Source organism: Fragaria vesca, linkage group LG3, assembly GCF_000184155.1.
Source record: "Fragaria vesca subsp. vesca linkage group LG3, FraVesHawaii_1.0, whole genome shotgun sequence".
Classification (NCBI taxonomy): Eukaryota; Viridiplantae; Streptophyta; class Magnoliopsida; order Rosales; family Rosaceae; genus Fragaria; species Fragaria vesca.
The window spans coordinates 16,437,128-16,452,873 of NC_020493.1; the positions used below are offsets into that span (position 1 = coordinate 16,437,128).

The following is a 15,746-nucleotide window of genomic DNA, read 5'->3' on the forward strand; positions in this document are numbered from 1 at the left end:
ACCGACAACCTTAGCCACAAATCTGTTAGTCCCTCAATGCACTGCACAAAAACAACTAGCAAATATCGTCGATTCTTAAATCACTCCACAAAACACACACCTTATTTGCAAACCATCATTAAGAACCATACCCACCCCAACTAAAATATGCCGAAATATTACTTATGATTTCCATCACATTAACTAGGCTTAAAAAGTCCTCATGATCCACTAAAATGATGAATTAAGTACTCACCATATATCCTGCATTGTTAACAATTGTAAGAAGTTTCGGACTATCACATGTTCATAGTCTCTATTGATCTAATTGATTCACACGGTTTTATTTTGATGATGATCGATACATTTTTTTTTCTATTACTCGATTTTAACACAGTAACACGAAAAATAAAATTCTCATATGAAAGCAGGACTCACCATTACAAGAATCACACTATCGTGAGAAAGTTGTGTAGATAACCGTATCTAAGAATTTCAGATTCTCGGATAATTGGATTAAACGAGGATATATGCTGACATGCTGTTACCATAAATAATCTCACTCCAACGACACGTCGCTGTTCACAAAGAGAATTGTCAAACAACGACACGTTGTACGCAGTCGCAAAATCAACCCCACGTGGCGGCCTCGGAACCTGTGCAGAGAAAGCAAACACCCAATAGAAATCTCACGCGTGTCCAGGTGCAAGAAAATGAGACACACCCGAACACTCCCCCCCATACGATTTATGTCCCTCACACCCTGGCCACTTCACAAGTTGCAAGTTGCAACCACCACCAAATTCTGGACAGAGTTTGTTACAGAGCTCCGATTTCAATGGCCTAAAGCCGCCACGTGTCATATTCCGGGGAAGGAACTAACCATGGACCACCACCACCACCACCACCACGAATACAGCCACTCCCACCACCACCACCGCCAGCACAAGTCGCACTCCGACGGCAACCTCTTCTCTCTCTGCCCGTTCTGGCAGTCAGGTTCCCAAACGTCGTCGTCTTCATCTTCGACTCAGATCCTACAGAGCCGCGTGGACGGATCGAAATCCAAGCCCAAAACGGTGTCGTCCGTCGCGAGATCGCTCCTCCCGCCTCGGCGTCGGCTCCGGCTCGACCCCGCCAACAAGCTCTACTTCCCCTGTACGTCGTCGTTTCCTCAAGTTCAACGCTCCTGTTGACTTTGCGTAATTTTTAACTGCTTTTGTGTGACGTTATGTTAAGCTTCGAACATTCTTGATTTTCGGTTTTTTAATTTTCAATTATGTTTTGACTTTTCGTTTACTCTCCCTGCGTTTTTGTAAAGTGCTTCATAAAAAAGCACTTGATTTTATTTTATTTTTTTTTGGCTCCAAAGTTTACTGAGAACTGATCATGTGTTTTGATGGATTGAATTTTGAAGATGAACCTGGGAAACAAGTGAAGAGCGCAATTCGGCTGAAGAACAGTAGCAAGTCTCATGTAGCTTTCAAGGTATTCCATATTTTATTCTTTTATTCCTTTTTAGTCCGTGTAAGCTTCGCTCTTTTACATTTTTGTTACAATAAGATGATTTTGCTTACTTGAAATTTAAGAAGATCAAGGATTTAGATGCATTGTGTAATTGTTTCAATGTTTTTTTTTTTTGGATATATTTTTAATTAAATGAGTCTGCTGCTTCAGTTTCAAACTACTGCTCCGAAAAGCTGTTACATGCGGCCTCCGGGTGGTATTCTTGCGCCGGGAGAGAGCATAATTGCGACTGGTAATGGCCTTGCACTTGCTCCAATGTAACAAATGTTTTTTATCGTTTTGATGTTCTAGTGTTGGATAATATGAAATGTTTATGGCTTCCGTCTTATTGTTTTGATTATGGTTACGGTGATGACAGTGTTTAGGTTTGTGGAACAACCTGATAGCAATGAGAAAAATGTGGATCAGAAGACCAAGGTTAAGTTCAAGATCATGAGTTTAAAGGTCAAAGCTGAAACGGACTATGCTCCTGAGCTGGTAAATATAGTGCTCTTCTCTCTTTTATGCTCGATGTGGCTGGTTAAGTGTTACATGCATGCATACTGTTTTGGGAAGTTTGAGTGAACTGTCCAGTTGGTTGTTTGATGCCTGCTCTGTGATCATTTAACTGACCCTTTGTTGATACAGTTTGATGAGCAAAAGGAGCTAGTTGCAGTTGAGCGAATTTTGCGAGTTGTATTTTTAGATGCAGAGCACCCTAGTCCTGTAAGTTGAAATCTGCCTTGTTTAATACTAGTGTTTTCTTTTGATTGGGAATATTGTAATGATGACATTTGTGTTTCAGGCTTTAGAAAAACTGAAGAGGCAGTTGGCTGAAGCTGAGGCTGCACTTGAAGTGCGTAAGAAACCTCCCGTAGACACAGGTCCTCGTGATGTTGGAGAAGGCCTTGTAATAGATGAATGGGTATAACTATTACCTCTGATCTGTATATGTCAGTAGAATGAGCTAAACTTTTCTTGTTCTCTTTCTCTAAAGTGTCTTGGTTGTTTTTTTCTCAGAAGGAGCGAAGGGAGAAATATTTGGCTCGGCAACAGGTTGAAGCAGTAGGTTCAGTTTAAACCCTGATTTTTAGCTTTTGTTACAAGTTGATTTGGCTTTGATGAGATTTTCTTGTGGTGCAACATTGCATTCTTTCTGCTCATCAATCTTTGGATAAGTGGTAGAGGAAGGTGGAGAAGTAATTGTCATATTTAGTTATGGTAGCTGAGAAATAATATGTTTTCTTGTAAATAATGAGGTTTGTCCTGGGATGATGAAATAGGTGTATGACTCATCATGTATCAGCGTTTTTGTATATTCCTATGTTTGAGGTGCCCTTTCAATCTTTGAATTTCAGTATTAAGAAATTCGATAGGTCAAGTTCCACATTTTGTGTCATATTTAGCTATTGGTTTTTGTACTTGGCCATTACTATAAATGGGCAATGCTATAAGCTTCCATTTGATCTGCAATTAGAGGTTTTCTCATCTTGAATTTCATTTTTGGTTTCTATTTGGCATATTTGCGTGCATGCTCAACTTGATTTCTTTAAACGATTCATTCTTGGGTACTAACTACCTGTGCGGGTAGGTGTTCTTTCATGGCTGTAATAAACCTATATTACAAATTTACAATGATGTTGGACTGGTTGCAATCTTGTTCTGAATCCAATTGATACTACAACACCCATTTTCAAGAGGGAGAGCGGAAGTCTGATCTCAACTACACCCTTCTCCATTCACAGGGCATACCAATTAGGCACGGTAGTCAAGCAAAGCAATTGAAGCGAGAACCAAATGGAACATAGTGCATCTTCATCTCTCAAATACTGGAACAAAGAAATATTGATTCAAACACAAACTTGGAATCTGAAAAGAATGTATACATCACGAATGCAAATCTCTCTCCCATATTCTAACGATTATAAAGGAAAACAAACCGGTACCCTACTATCAACACTTCCTGTACATAATGGCCAGAGATCTCGGCCGGCTGCCTACTTGCCTGAGCACAAGAGCACAGAAAAGATCGACTATCATTTCAATCTCTGTCACTTCTTCTCAATTCTCCGGCAGCTGAAACTTCTGCGAACTAAAGATTTGATGCGAGCTGCTCTGAATGAAGACGACCATCCCACATTTTGTGGCATTGAAACTTTCCCATAATGGGAAGGTAACAGTCCCTGAAATGGTCTTCTTGGCTGTGATGTCCTTAACTGTGCAAAGCTTTTCGAGTCTTCTTACAACATAGTCGTTGGACAGAACGCGTCCCTTGTTCTCTCCCGAGGGACAGTCAGTGACTAACCCACTTTCATAGAGCGCCACCATCACATTGACGCCATTGCCATCCACCTTTGTCCTTAAAGCTCCTGTTAGAGACACTTGCAACGAGTCCGAAGAAGCCGATCTTTCGAAAGTTGCCTGCTCATCACCAAAACAAAGCTCTAGCAGTCATTTTTGGGCTATTCGAAGATTTAAGAAAACTGTGCACTTTCCTAGTAATGTAGCAAAGTTGGTAAATGGTAACATTTTCGTTTTTATCACACATAGAGAGATATATAATTTTAAGTGGAAATTTCCTTCAAAAGTGGTCCCATGGTCTAGTGGTCAGGACATTGGACTCTGAATCCAGTAACCCGAGTTCAAATCTCGGTGGGACCTTTTTTCGTAAAATTTGAACTTAATTTGAACATGTTTTTCTTTTTTTTTTGGTGAAGCAAATAACGCCATTTTAAGAACATGATTGGGAACACGTAAATTTGTTCGATCAACATTATAAAACTTAACCAGTAAAAAGTAAGAGACGATTCTTACGCACCTGGAACGTGGGACCAGCGTATCTAGGTGCCTGTTTGATGCAGGTTAGCAAATCGTTTTCATCGTTGCCAACACAATGAACCGAACCCTGAACCACCACCTGAGGCGTGAACATGGTGTCCAGCCTCAAGGCCTCAATGTAATTCTTTTGCCGAACCGTCCACTGGCTCGAACCATAGGGGTCCTTCCACCCCATGTAGTCCCAGTAATCGACGTGGTACGCGAGCACCACCACCGGAGGCACGTCACTCCCGTTGAAATCCCCTCTCCCAAGCCTCGAACAGAGCAGCTCCGCCACCGGCGATGTGGCGCAGCCCTGCGACGAGAACAGCTCCACTAACACCGGCCCGCTCTTCCTCTGCTCCTCGGCCGACACGTCAGCGGTAGAGGCTACGGCTGACGTGCGTTTCTCACGCGAGGCGGGGGAAGAAGAGGAGTGGCCTTTTCCAAAGCAGGCGAAGAGACCACGCCCCATGGTGATCCGTCTCGTCGCCTAAATGGGGAAGGCCGCGGCGGCGGTGACGATGATTTAGCTCGGAAGACAAGGGGGAGAGAAGGTAGAGAAAGTTGGGGAGTGAATGTAGGGTGGGAGAGTTTGGTGAGGGATTGGAATATAAGGAAAGGTGCAACGAAAATGTGATTCTGGTTTTGGTTTTCGGGTATGGGAAACAAGACGCGAAATGTGTAATGTGGGAATGGGGAATTGGGGAGGAAGGTGTGGGTGGTGGAGAGGGAAAGGTGGTGAGGAATATTGTTGGGAGGTGGAAGGTGACAGATGGGGGTGGTTTGATTTGGTTTGGGAGAGCAAAACGTTGCGTTGCCGACAAGGAAAGGGTTTGTGGGTGACACGTTGGTTGTCGGGGTTGGGCTGGATGTCAGGTTTGTACCTCATTTGATTTGATTTGATTAAGAAAACTGATCCGATCGGGAACGATGTTGTTTTAGCGTTGGGTTAAAGCACAGGCGCACAGCTAGCATATTAACCTTCAGCTGGCAACGTTGAGTTGTATTGTTGATTTGTTGCTTATCTTATTGGGTTCTAGTGACCATTTGTTTGTTCTTAATTGGTTACTACACAGTGGGGAAGTTTTAGACTACTCTGTGTTGGCGAAATTCAATGGGACGTCAGGCCAGCTGATATAGTTGAAAATAGGACCAAGATATGTTTTGAGGTTTTGATCATTCATGTGTTCACAGTTTTGGACGGCAAAATCCGATGACAATTGTGGAATTTCCACGGAAGACGGTGCTTTGCATGCGGGTTGGTTTTGGAAAATGGAAACTGTAATTCTCTAGCAGAAGACGGTTGAATATAGTGGGGTGACTTGTCATCCCTTGAAGGCGGTTGCAGAAGAAATAACATGACATAATCATTACTGATTAAAAGAAATAATACGACATAAATAATAATTAACAATCACAAAATCATCGTAAAGTATTGTTGTCATGGGAAATAATATTATTGTATTTTAAGTTTTAATGTTTTTTGTTTAGAGTATTGTATAAAAAGTAACATGATGGAACTGAAAGTATAACGTACGGGAAGAAAGTTTAGACATTTGCTTCCATAATTTTTATTTTATTATAATAAAAAGAAAAAGAAACGCATACATTCTAAACTTTTTGGCTTGAAAGAAAACATAAGATACCAATAAAGGTACACATGAACAAGTCATGGTGGACCGGGTGTTTTCTCATAAACTCCAACGACAAAAGCATCTGACGTGAAACTTTATGATTATTATTATTTTTTTGAAGTAAAAGTGATAAAATAGTTATTGTTGCAAGGGAAGTTCTGAAAAGAGGATGGCCGGGGGTAGCTCCGATCCTCAAAATTAAGGAAAATATGGTGTGGCAACCACCTTGAGAGGATATTTTCTATGTGCGGTTACGCCAGTAGATTCACTCATGTCTAAATCCTCCGCTCTTGCCCCATCAGGTAATTTCCAGTCAAACTTTTGAACAATATTTGCTAGAACAGTCTCTATCACTGTCACCCCAAAATTCATTCCTGGACATCCTCGTCTACCAGAACCAAATGGAATCAACTCGAAGTTATTCCCTTTATAATCTATGGCACTGTCTAAGAATCTTTCTGGTTCAAACAGCTCGGCATTTGTATACGACTTCGTGTCTCTTCCAATCGCCCATGCATTCACCATTACTTGTGTGTTAGCCTCAATATTGTAGCCATTGATTTTCACATTTTCTCTTGTCGACCTAGGAATAAGTAATGGAAATGGAGGATGTAAACGAAAAGTCTCTTTGATCACCGCCTTCATGTAGTGCATTCCAACCAAATCATCCTCTGTTATATCCTCTTTGTTTCCGACTATTCCCCTCACTTCATTCTGCAATTTTTCCATCGCCCTCGGATTCCTCAGTAGCTCGGACGTCACCCACTCTAAGGTTGTAAATGTGGTGTCACTGCCACCGGCAAACATATCCTGCATGTGCATTCAGTTAATCAAATTAACCTCCTTCAAATAAAGCTAGCTAGATAAGGTGAGATTCAAAGTTTTTAAAAAATCACGTCTTTTGTATATCGGTTCCAGTATTGTTTCTTTACATAAATTTTGTTATATTAGGGTCGTTTGTGAACTTAATTATTTTGTTCTAAAAACAATATGTAGTAAATTAACTAATTAAGCTTCATTTAATCTGCTGCATAGACTGTAAGATATCACAATGTAATACATACTAGTTAATCACTTAATTGTACTGAAATATACTTACATAGAAACTTCGCACTTTAATTTCAAAAAAAATATAAACAACGTACGTACCAGGATGATACCCTTTATGCCAACTCGATCAAGATTGACACCAGCTGCATTTTCTTTTTGAACTGAAAGCAAAACGTCCACAAAATCCTTCATTCCATCTCCAATATTCGGTTTATCAATATGCTCTTGAACAACCATATCGAAAAACGTATCTGCTCGTTTAGCCAGGTCGTCTAATTCAGCGTCAAACCCAGTGAGGCGAGTGACCCAAGAAAGCCATGGAATACAGTCACCAATGTTAACCCGTGTGAAGAACTCTGTCAGATCTCCGGCAAGCTTCATGAACACCTTCCCTCCTTCTTCCTCGATATCGTCATACTTCCTCCCCATGGAAACTCTGCATATGATATTATGACTGAGTCTGGTAAACATGTCGCTTAAATTGAAAGCCGTTGAGGATGAGGAGGATGATGATGATTTGGTATTACAAGACTCTAGTATGTTGCTTATCAACAATCTTGTTTCGTCTTGTCTCACAGCACGATAAGAACGAACCATCTTGTTGCTCAAAAGATTTAAGACAGATATACTTCTGAGCTGCCTCCAGTACTCACCATAAGGCGCTGTTACAACGTCTTTGTAGTTTAAGCAGCTAACTTTCTCAAAGAAGATGAACTTTGGTCTGTCGGAAAATGTGAGGTCATGGGTTTTGAAGACCTGGGACGCAGCCTCAGCCGATGAGATGACAAGGACTGGTCTGCTTCCGAAATGGAGAAGCATGACAGGCCCACAGCGTTGGGATAAGGTTTGAAATGAGCGATGAGGGAGGGAGCTTACTTGGTGAAGGTTTCCAATGATGGGTAGCTTTGGTGGAGAAGGGGGTACAGATGAGTTTGTATTAGAGGACCATCTGCGTAAGAGAACGAAGGAAATGGCCACAAGTAGGAAGTACATGAAAGGAGAAGGTTGCAAAGGGATTGAAAAGGTTTCATTTAGCATTTGCAGGAGTTTTGGTATCATCTTCTCTGCTACTACTGTGAGTTGGGTACTTTGATTTGTGTTTATGTATTTATAGGCTAGGGTTTTCACCCTGCATGCATGCAGAGCAAGTGGTTATTCATTACTACTGTCATTGGCCCTTCGATGATATTAAGTCTATATGATTATATCACTCTTGCAGATTCTTCAACTAAAATGGATCATCATGGAGACATTAAGAAACAAGACATTATTTAATAAATATCTAACACTAGAAGTTGTTACGCGGCGGCCTGACGGGTCCTATAGATGGGTTCAATAATGCCAATACTTTTCCCATTTTGGCTACCCGGTGAAAAAACGGGTATGAGTTTTACACAAAAGGCCTCTGCATTAGTGTGTTTGGCACCATTTCTTATAACCTAAGGATGACTCTTTACGTTTCCGATATAGGATTCCAAATGACTTATATTTAAGCCACACTTTTTCCAATAATCTCCACTTGGTGTGATTCTAGCCATCTCTAATTGTCTCACAATCCAAATTTCAATAGCTCAACCTCGATCACAACCATTTGAATCTTGTGATCCCAATCCAAACAGGAGCTCCACCAAATTGTAACTCGATCGTATGAGACACCAAGTCTCAAGCGTCGTCTGGGCTCTAATACCACTTGTTACGCGGAAGCGGCCAACAGGGCCCACGAGTCTCACACACATGGGTTTAATAATGCCGATACTCCCCCCACCCGGTGGAGAAACGAGTATGAGGTTTTACACAAAAGGTCTTGACATTAGTGTATGTGGCACAATTAATTTCTTATAACCTAAGGATAACTCTTCACGATTCCGATTTGAGATTCTAAATGACTCATATCTAACCCACCCACACTTTTTCCAATAGAAGTATCACTATTAATCAACTAATATGTGCTACAAGCTTGTAAAGGATGACTACTGGAACTCTATGGACGACAATTCAGAGGAGGACTACTGGAACTCTATGGACGACAATTCAAAGGAGGACAATGCGACAAGACTACAAGTCCACAACTATACTCTTTTTTTCTGGCCAATAAGTCCGCAGCTATACTCTAGTCTGCAGAAAATATGACCGGAAAGCTATACAACAAATTAGCAACGAAAAGACGACCGGCACTATATATATATATATATATATATATATATATATATATATATATATATATATATATATGACACTTAGAGTGACATAGGCTTAATGAAGACTACGTCTGTACAACACTACAACAGTACTTACTAGACACTCATGAAAGAAAATGTGTAATGAGTGTTGAATCTTCAATATATTGAAAAAATAAACGTACGTATACGTAAAACATAGTGTGACTATGATGTCTAACACTACAAGGTACGTACTAGACAACCATTTAAAAGTAAATGTGTGTGTGTTGAATCTTCAATACATTTTTTTTTCTGAGAAAAGGAAACATTTTATAAAATAGAATCCAAAACTACAAAAAAAATGGGAGTTATTGAGTGAAAATAAATTCTCCACTCGCCTCTTTACCTAACACTAACATTACATTGGACAAGAACCGATAGAGTTCAACTGTAAACTTAACTTATTCCAGAAACTTCGATATACATCCTTACAGCCAACCTTAAGAAGAAACAGTCTCCTCACGCACTATATACCAAAACTGTTAAGGGTAAAAATGTAATTGTCTAATTCAAGTCTTAGATACTATTATTTTTATTTTGTTGACTTTTTGGTTGACTTTTTATTTATTGGGTTTCTCAAGAAACTTCCTTCACGGAAGTTGTAAAGCATGGCGATACGAGTTCGTACACATGCGGCACGCGTAATTTGGAGGTCATATGAGAAAACTTTGGTCAGCGGAAGTGTTGTGGTTTTTGGGATTTTAGTATAAATAGGAAAATGTGTGTGGGTATTTTTAGAAAACCCTAAATTTTGCACAAAGCCCCCGTGCAGCTTTCTCTCTCTTCCTCCCGACCCGCACGCAGACCTCATCCTTGCCGGAGCAGAAGTCCACTGTCCGGCCACCGATTTGACCGCCGCCGATCCCGATAGTTCGGTCTCGTCCTCACCAACCCAGCTATGCCGATCCTTGACGCCGGCGGACGACAGACAAGGCGCATCAAGGCCCGAAAGCCACTGCTGCAGTGACCTCTCGCCGGACCCTAATCCGGTGACCTCCAACGACGCAGCTAGCTTAGTTAGGCTTGTCTCCTCCGTGTGAAGCTTCCTAGGCTAGTGGGTGGCCTCGTCTAGAGCTGTAGCAGCAACAGGCAAGTGGAGTAGTGTTGGCCGGAAATTGCAAACTCCGGTGACGGCATTAGGCAGTGAGAGTTAAGCCGTGATGCTCTCCTCCTTCTAAGTATGATTTTTCTAGTCATACAACTGGTTTTTGAGTGTTGGAAACCTTGGATTTCAGTTTGAGGCTCAAGCTTGTGGGGGAAGTTTTGGAGCAGTTTAAGGCCGAGCCAAGCTTAACTGCAGGTGTTTGGTGAAGAGTGATTGGCTTGGCTTAGCTTTTTTTTTGTTTGTTTGTGGAAGACGCAGCTGGATATATTTAGGTGAGTAACATCTCACCAAGATTCACTTAGAACCAATTATTTATGAAATTGTGTTGATGGTTATAATAATTATTGTGTTGATGATAATGATTATTATGATGATGATGGTGATGTTGATAAGGTTTATGATGATAGAATGATGATGAATTACGATGATGATTTTTATTGATGATTATGATGTTTTTTAAATTAAAAATTTTATTTTTGGTTGTTTTAAAATATATGAGCTTGATCGCCAACGGCTCATATGTAAGATAAAACAAGTTTTCCTATTATATGATTATTTTTAAGGTTCATGAAATTATAATATTTTTGGTTATTGATAGGTTATTCTTGTGGGAATAACTATGTCTTGTGCGTATAAATATATCTAAGTGGAAGGATATAATTTTATGATGTGCTATTGGGTTGTTGATATTGATTTTATTATTTTGTGATTTTTGGTTTAGATAGTCAAACCAGGTTCCAAGCCTTTAATCGGGTGATTGGTTACGGTTATGATGATTCTACCCTTATGTGAAATGTTGTGTAAATAGTCAAACCGGGTTCCAAGCCTTTAATCGGGTGATTGGTTACGGTTATGATGCTATTATTATTTTGTGATTTGATATTGGACTGTCACACTGGGTTCCAAGCCTTTGGCCGGGTGATTGATTACAGTTAGGAATAGAGCTCTAGTCCGTCTGTCGGTGTAGGTCATGGGAGATACCTTATGGTACCTAGGATTCATGGGTGTACAAATTGTTGTTGTAGGTCATGAGAGGTATTTTTTAATATCTGGGACTCATGGGTACATGTTATTTGTGAAAGTGTTGAAAATGTGGTTTTAACTTTGTTCTTAATTGTTGTCATTTAACTTGTTTCAAGTATCTCCTGAACTATGCTTAATGCAGGAGATTCTTCAATTCTTATTGTGTGAATTTTGAGTGGAATTCTTGAACTATTTTTATTTGTAGGATTCTCTTATGATTGATTGTTTTGTGAATTGTTATGTTTTCTCAATTTCTCTCTTTGAATTTTATTGTTGAGGCAATTTCCGGTTTTATTTTGTGTGACGTTGGGTTGATATTTTTTATTAGAGTTACTCATACGGGCTTCTTAGCTTACCGGGTTTGTTGTTTACAACCTGGTGCACCAATTTTTGGTGTAGGGGTTAGACCTGCAGGTGATAATCAGCAGGGTCAAGGAGGTGGCTTAGGAGCTGGGTTTTAGACAATGTACATTTAATTTGTATATTTTGATAAGTTGTCTTTAAGCTCATGTGAGCGACGTTATTATTACTAGACTTTTGGGTAGATGTATTTAAGGAGATATAATGTTTAACTCAGTTGTTGAGTTTGTTGACATTTATATTTCCAGTATTGTTTATAGTTTGGAAGTTGTTGAGCAGGTTTTGGGATAATAAGATTTTAAGATGTATCATGCCCAAATTTTTGAAAATTTATCCTTCGAAAATTAGGGTGTGACATTTTTTCTCTTTGTTCATCTGCTCTTCAACCTCTTCTTCATTTTCATAAGAATCCTTTCATGGTATTAGAGCCCCAGGTTGCGAACTAATCTATGTGTTTTTTGGCAGCTTTTTCCGGCGTCGCTTCATATCGAAGCTCTGGTTATGCATCTTAGATAAGAATCTTGATTTCTCTTTAAAGAAGAAGCTCTTCAGTTTGCCTTATGCTGCTCTCATAGTGTTGATCATGCTTTTTTGATTTTATACATAGTCATCGAAGCTTTGAAAATGTGTTTTGAGTACTCTAAAACTGATTGAAGCAAGTTATTCATGGAGATTTGTTAAAGATTAAGGAAAAGTAAAAACCCTAGAATTTAGGGATTTTAGTTAAGAGGTCCTCTTTGTTATGTTTCGGGTGTTTCTTATAGACTTTGGTTGTTGATCAATGAAATATTGGTGAAAGATGCTACATTTGAGATATTTGTTGGTTATTGAGGTGTTTTTTTACTGGCGTGAGGACATACTTCAATTTCTACATGAATTATGGTCACTGAAAGTTTCTTGTCATTGGTTTCTGATCATCTACTAGGTCTTGTTGAATCATTGAAATGCATCTGGTAGTATTTGGAACCGACATTGCATAAGTTGGAAATTTTGTTAGAGCTTAGTGGTGCTCATCAGATACTCATTGGAGCACTATAATGAAGAAAGTTGAATTGTGTTGGTATCTTGTAGGTATATGGCATCCATATTCAATCTATGATGAAGAAGCGTTTGTGGAAACTCTAAATAACGAGGCCTCCTGGTTGAACAAGGAGAAGCAAGATTCAAGGGAAAGAAGTCGTGTTTTGAATTCGGTAAAAACTGATCTTGAACACTTAAGGTAAACGCATTATTTCATGCATATCATATTGCTAATCGATTGTGAAAAAGATTGAGTTTTAGTTATGACAAGATTTACTAAAATATCTTTGAGATGTTTTAGGAAATCTAATGCATAACTGCTTTTGAAAATTTCGAAAATGTTTCCTTGGTTATCTCAATCAGGAATCAATGGGGGTTTGATTATGTGACAACCCGAAATTTTAATATGTATATACCTATTTATAAATTTGTTTATATATTACATATATCTATATATAGGTACCTAAAGTGTAGGTGTGTTTTTGTATATATACATTGGGTACTATATATAGTCTTTAGAGGCTTTTATTGGTACTATGTATACATTTGGTGTGTGTTTGTATATATACATTTGGTACTATGTATATACAGGCTTTCTTGGTTAAGGAGGTCCTTATTTATTCTTATAATGCGGATTTCCACTTTAGACTCACTTTTCAATCGAATTTCACATCTCCACCATTTAGTCTTTAGATACTAATGTATAGATCATCTATGCAAAATTTCAGCCAATTTGGTTATCATTAAGGCACTCAAATTCGATTAAACCAATGGACGAAAATAATTCTGTTGAACTTGAACTGTTCACGTTAGAAAATCGTAGTTTTGAGCACAACAATTTAAATGAGTTATTTAGTTGTTTTCTTTTCTTTTTTTTGATAGTGTTATTTGGGTTAAGTAGGAGAGTTTAGCCCATAAGCCTGACCCAACATCAGTAACCCAAAACTCAAGCCCATACTTGAATTAGTATCTAAAGACTAGACGATGGAGATGTGAAAATTCAATTGAAAAGTGAGTCTAAAGTGGAAATCCGCACCGTAAGAATAAATAAGGACATCCTTACCTGAGAAAGACTGTATATATATATATATATATGTATTTGCTGAAAATTTAAATGAGTTATTTAGTTGTTTTCTTTTATTTTTTCTGATAGTGTTATTTGGGTTAAGTAGGAGAGTTTAGCCCATAAGCCTGACCCAATATCAGTAACCCAAAACCCAAGCCCATACTTGAAATAGCTTTTGCGAAAAGCTTTTGTTGTGAGATAGCAGAAAGACGTCGTCTTCTTCTTCTCCTGCTGCTTCTTCTTCTTCTTCTTCTTCTTCGTCTTTTTCTCCTTCACCGCCTTCGATTCTTCTTCTTCCTTCTGACCAGATGTTTCCCAATCCGAAACCTTGCCACCATGAACCCAGAAACCGTCTTAAGAAAAGCTTAAAGAATAGAAACCGCCTTGGAGAAGTAGCAGGTGTCAAGATGGTGGAGAACAAGTTTCTCATCGGGTGACTCCCCAAAGCTAGGAACCTAAATTGGTAAGATTTCGATTGACCAATTCAATTTTGCTTCCTTTGTTCTTGTCTTGGACGCCAAGTTCTATCCATTTTCAAAACACTATAAATAGGTAGAGCATTCTGTGTTTTTAGATAGGTTTTTAGTGGTCTCTTCATTCTTAGAGAGAATAGAGAGAACCAATGTTTTAGAAATAGACAGGAATTAAGAAGAATTAAGGTACGAACTTCTCTTTTTAATTCAATTTGATCTTTTTATGCATGTTCTGATCAGTTGATTAATTGTTATTCAAAGTGAGTATATGCTTTTAATCAAAAGTTGTTATCACTTTAGGATTTTAGCTATACTGTTTGCTTGTTTTGATTAGTTGCTATTAAAAATTGGCTTTGGATTTGAATTTGATGGTAAGTAGAATTGCTGATTTCTTTGGTTTTGGTTAAGTTTGAAGTGCATTCTTTGTTAGCCAAACTAGTTCTATTATGTAGACAATCAAGTTTATGCAGAGCAGTTGTTGATAGGATTTGTTGTTAGAATTCCATATCTTAAACCCTTTTCTTAGAATTTGAGACATAGGCATACATCAACAGTTTTTCTCTATTGTATCTAAATTTCGAAAAATCATAAGTAAATGTAGAAAAATCTTTTTTATGCGATTCTAGTTCCTGATTGATCTTTAGGATTTCTATTACAATTGTTATGAAGAGACCAACCCAAAATTCTTAGCCGAGCTATACTGTTTTTAGCCAAAAAGGTCTGCTAGCCAGTAAGCTAGGCAGACATTTTCTGATTTTGGATTTTTGTTTTTGGTTGCACTTTGGGTTTTGATTCTTTGTTTATTCTGATGTGAAATTGTATATTTATTGAGATAAGATCATAAAGTTCCTATATGTGTTATTATTTTTTGATATTGAAGGTAGAAATCGTGATTTTGGTTTGCTTAAAGCTAGCTATAAGATTTAGAACTACTTTTACTTATTACTTCTTTGTTTTGCTGTTTGTGTGATGTTTTAGTTCAGTCCTTTACAGTGAAAGTTTTGTGTGATTTCTTTTTGTTTTAACACCAAAATGTCTATATTAAATATCTAGAAGTTTTGTTCTACTTGGAGTTTATGTTTTTGCTTTCAAATACTTTAAATAGGCTTTTAGCAGAAACTTGTTAGAAATTCCTGAAACTGTAGCTGTTCTTTAGAAATTCATAACTAATTCAAGAAAACTCGTTTTAAAGTGATTCTAACTCTCAGAGTTTCTTTACTGTGTCTAGTTTATTTCTTTAGAAGACCACGAAGTCAAATTCCTTATAGTTTTGTATAGTTTTCAGTCGGAAGATTACTGGTTCAGAATGTTAGATTTGTGTTATTGTGTTTAAGTGAAAAATTGTTTTGGTTAGCTACTGTATCTTAGTGTCATTGTTGAGTCTTAGTATGAGTTTTAAATGAAATAGAGTTGGTATATGATTGTTTAACTAATGTTTGTATCTTTTATTAGGAATTTGCTTCAAGTGATTGGCAAAGGTAGGGGGATCTG

General features: G+C 38.3%; 3 protein-coding genes and 1 non-coding gene across 4 annotated transcripts; 2 read left to right on the forward strand and 2 right to left on the reverse strand.

Annotated features, from left to right (window-relative positions):
* Positions 1–759: 759 nt before the first annotated feature.
* On the forward strand, positions 760–2,862 carry LOC101312421 (vesicle-associated protein 4-2-like). The gene is made up of 7 exons (XM_004294428.1): positions 760–1,137; positions 1,397–1,467; positions 1,657–1,738; positions 1,865–1,983; positions 2,134–2,211; positions 2,291–2,410; positions 2,506–2,862. Exons 1-7 carry the CDS (start codon positions 864–866, stop codon positions 2,563–2,565), a joined length of 804 nt encoding a protein of 267 aa, XP_004294476.1. The 5' UTR covers positions 760–863; the 3' UTR covers positions 2,566–2,862.
* A 362-nt stretch (positions 2,863–3,224) lies between these two features.
* LOC101312706 lies at positions 3,225–5,044 on the reverse strand. Its single transcript, XM_004294429.1, has 3 exons — positions 5,035–5,044; positions 4,304–4,925; positions 3,225–3,906 (listed from the first exon to the last, which is right to left on the reverse strand). Exons 2-3 carry the CDS (start codon positions 4,775–4,777, stop codon positions 3,547–3,549), a joined length of 834 nt encoding a protein of 277 aa, XP_004294477.1. The 5' UTR covers positions 4,778–4,925; positions 5,035–5,044; the 3' UTR covers positions 3,225–3,546.
* TRNAQ-CUG lies at positions 4,075–4,146 on the forward strand. The gene has a single exon. It is a non-coding gene; the product is annotated as a tRNA-Gln (tRNA).
* An 853-nt stretch (positions 5,045–5,897) lies between the features above and the next one.
* Positions 5,898–8,041, reverse strand: LOC101298501 (cytochrome P450 71A25-like). Its single transcript, XM_004295831.1, has 2 exons — positions 7,089–8,041; positions 5,898–6,749 (listed from the first exon to the last, which is right to left on the reverse strand). Exons 1-2 carry the CDS (start codon positions 8,025–8,027, stop codon positions 6,138–6,140), a joined length of 1,551 nt encoding a protein of 516 aa, XP_004295879.1. The 5' UTR covers positions 8,028–8,041; the 3' UTR covers positions 5,898–6,137.
* Positions 8,042–15,746: the final 7,705 nt, after the last annotated feature.

What these genes read in the sequence shown, in the direction of transcription:
- LOC101312421 (XM_004294428.1), top strand. Translation starts at nt 864, where the DNA reads ATGGACCACCACCACCACCACCACCACGAATACAGCCACTCCCACCAC. An exon ending in CAACAAGCTCTACTTCCCCT is followed by an intron (nt 1,138 to 1,396) that starts GTACGTCGTCGT and finishes TGAATTTTGAAG; the next exon opens with ATGAACCTGGGAAACAAGTG. An exon ending in ATGCAGAGCACCCTAGTCCT is followed by an intron (nt 2,212 to 2,290) that starts GTAAGTTGAAAT and finishes TTTGTGTTTCAG; the next exon opens with GCTTTAGAAAAACTGAAGAG.
- LOC101312706 (XM_004294429.1), bottom strand. Translation starts at nt 4,777, where the DNA reads ATGGGGCGTGGTCTCTTCGCCTGCTTTGGAAAAGGCCACTCCTCTTCT. An exon ending in ACGCTGGTCCCACGTTCCAG is followed by an intron (nt 3,907 to 4,303) that starts GTGCGTAAGAAT and finishes GGTGATGAGCAG; the next exon opens with GCAACTTTCGAAAGATCGGC.
- LOC101298501 (XM_004295831.1), bottom strand. Translation starts at nt 8,027, where the DNA reads ATGCTAAATGAAACCTTTTCAATCCCTTTGCAACCTTCTCCTTTCATG. An exon ending in GCATAAAGGGTATCATCCTG is followed by an intron (nt 6,750 to 7,088) that starts GTACGTACGTTG and finishes ATGCACATGCAG; the next exon opens with GATATGTTTGCCGGTGGCAG.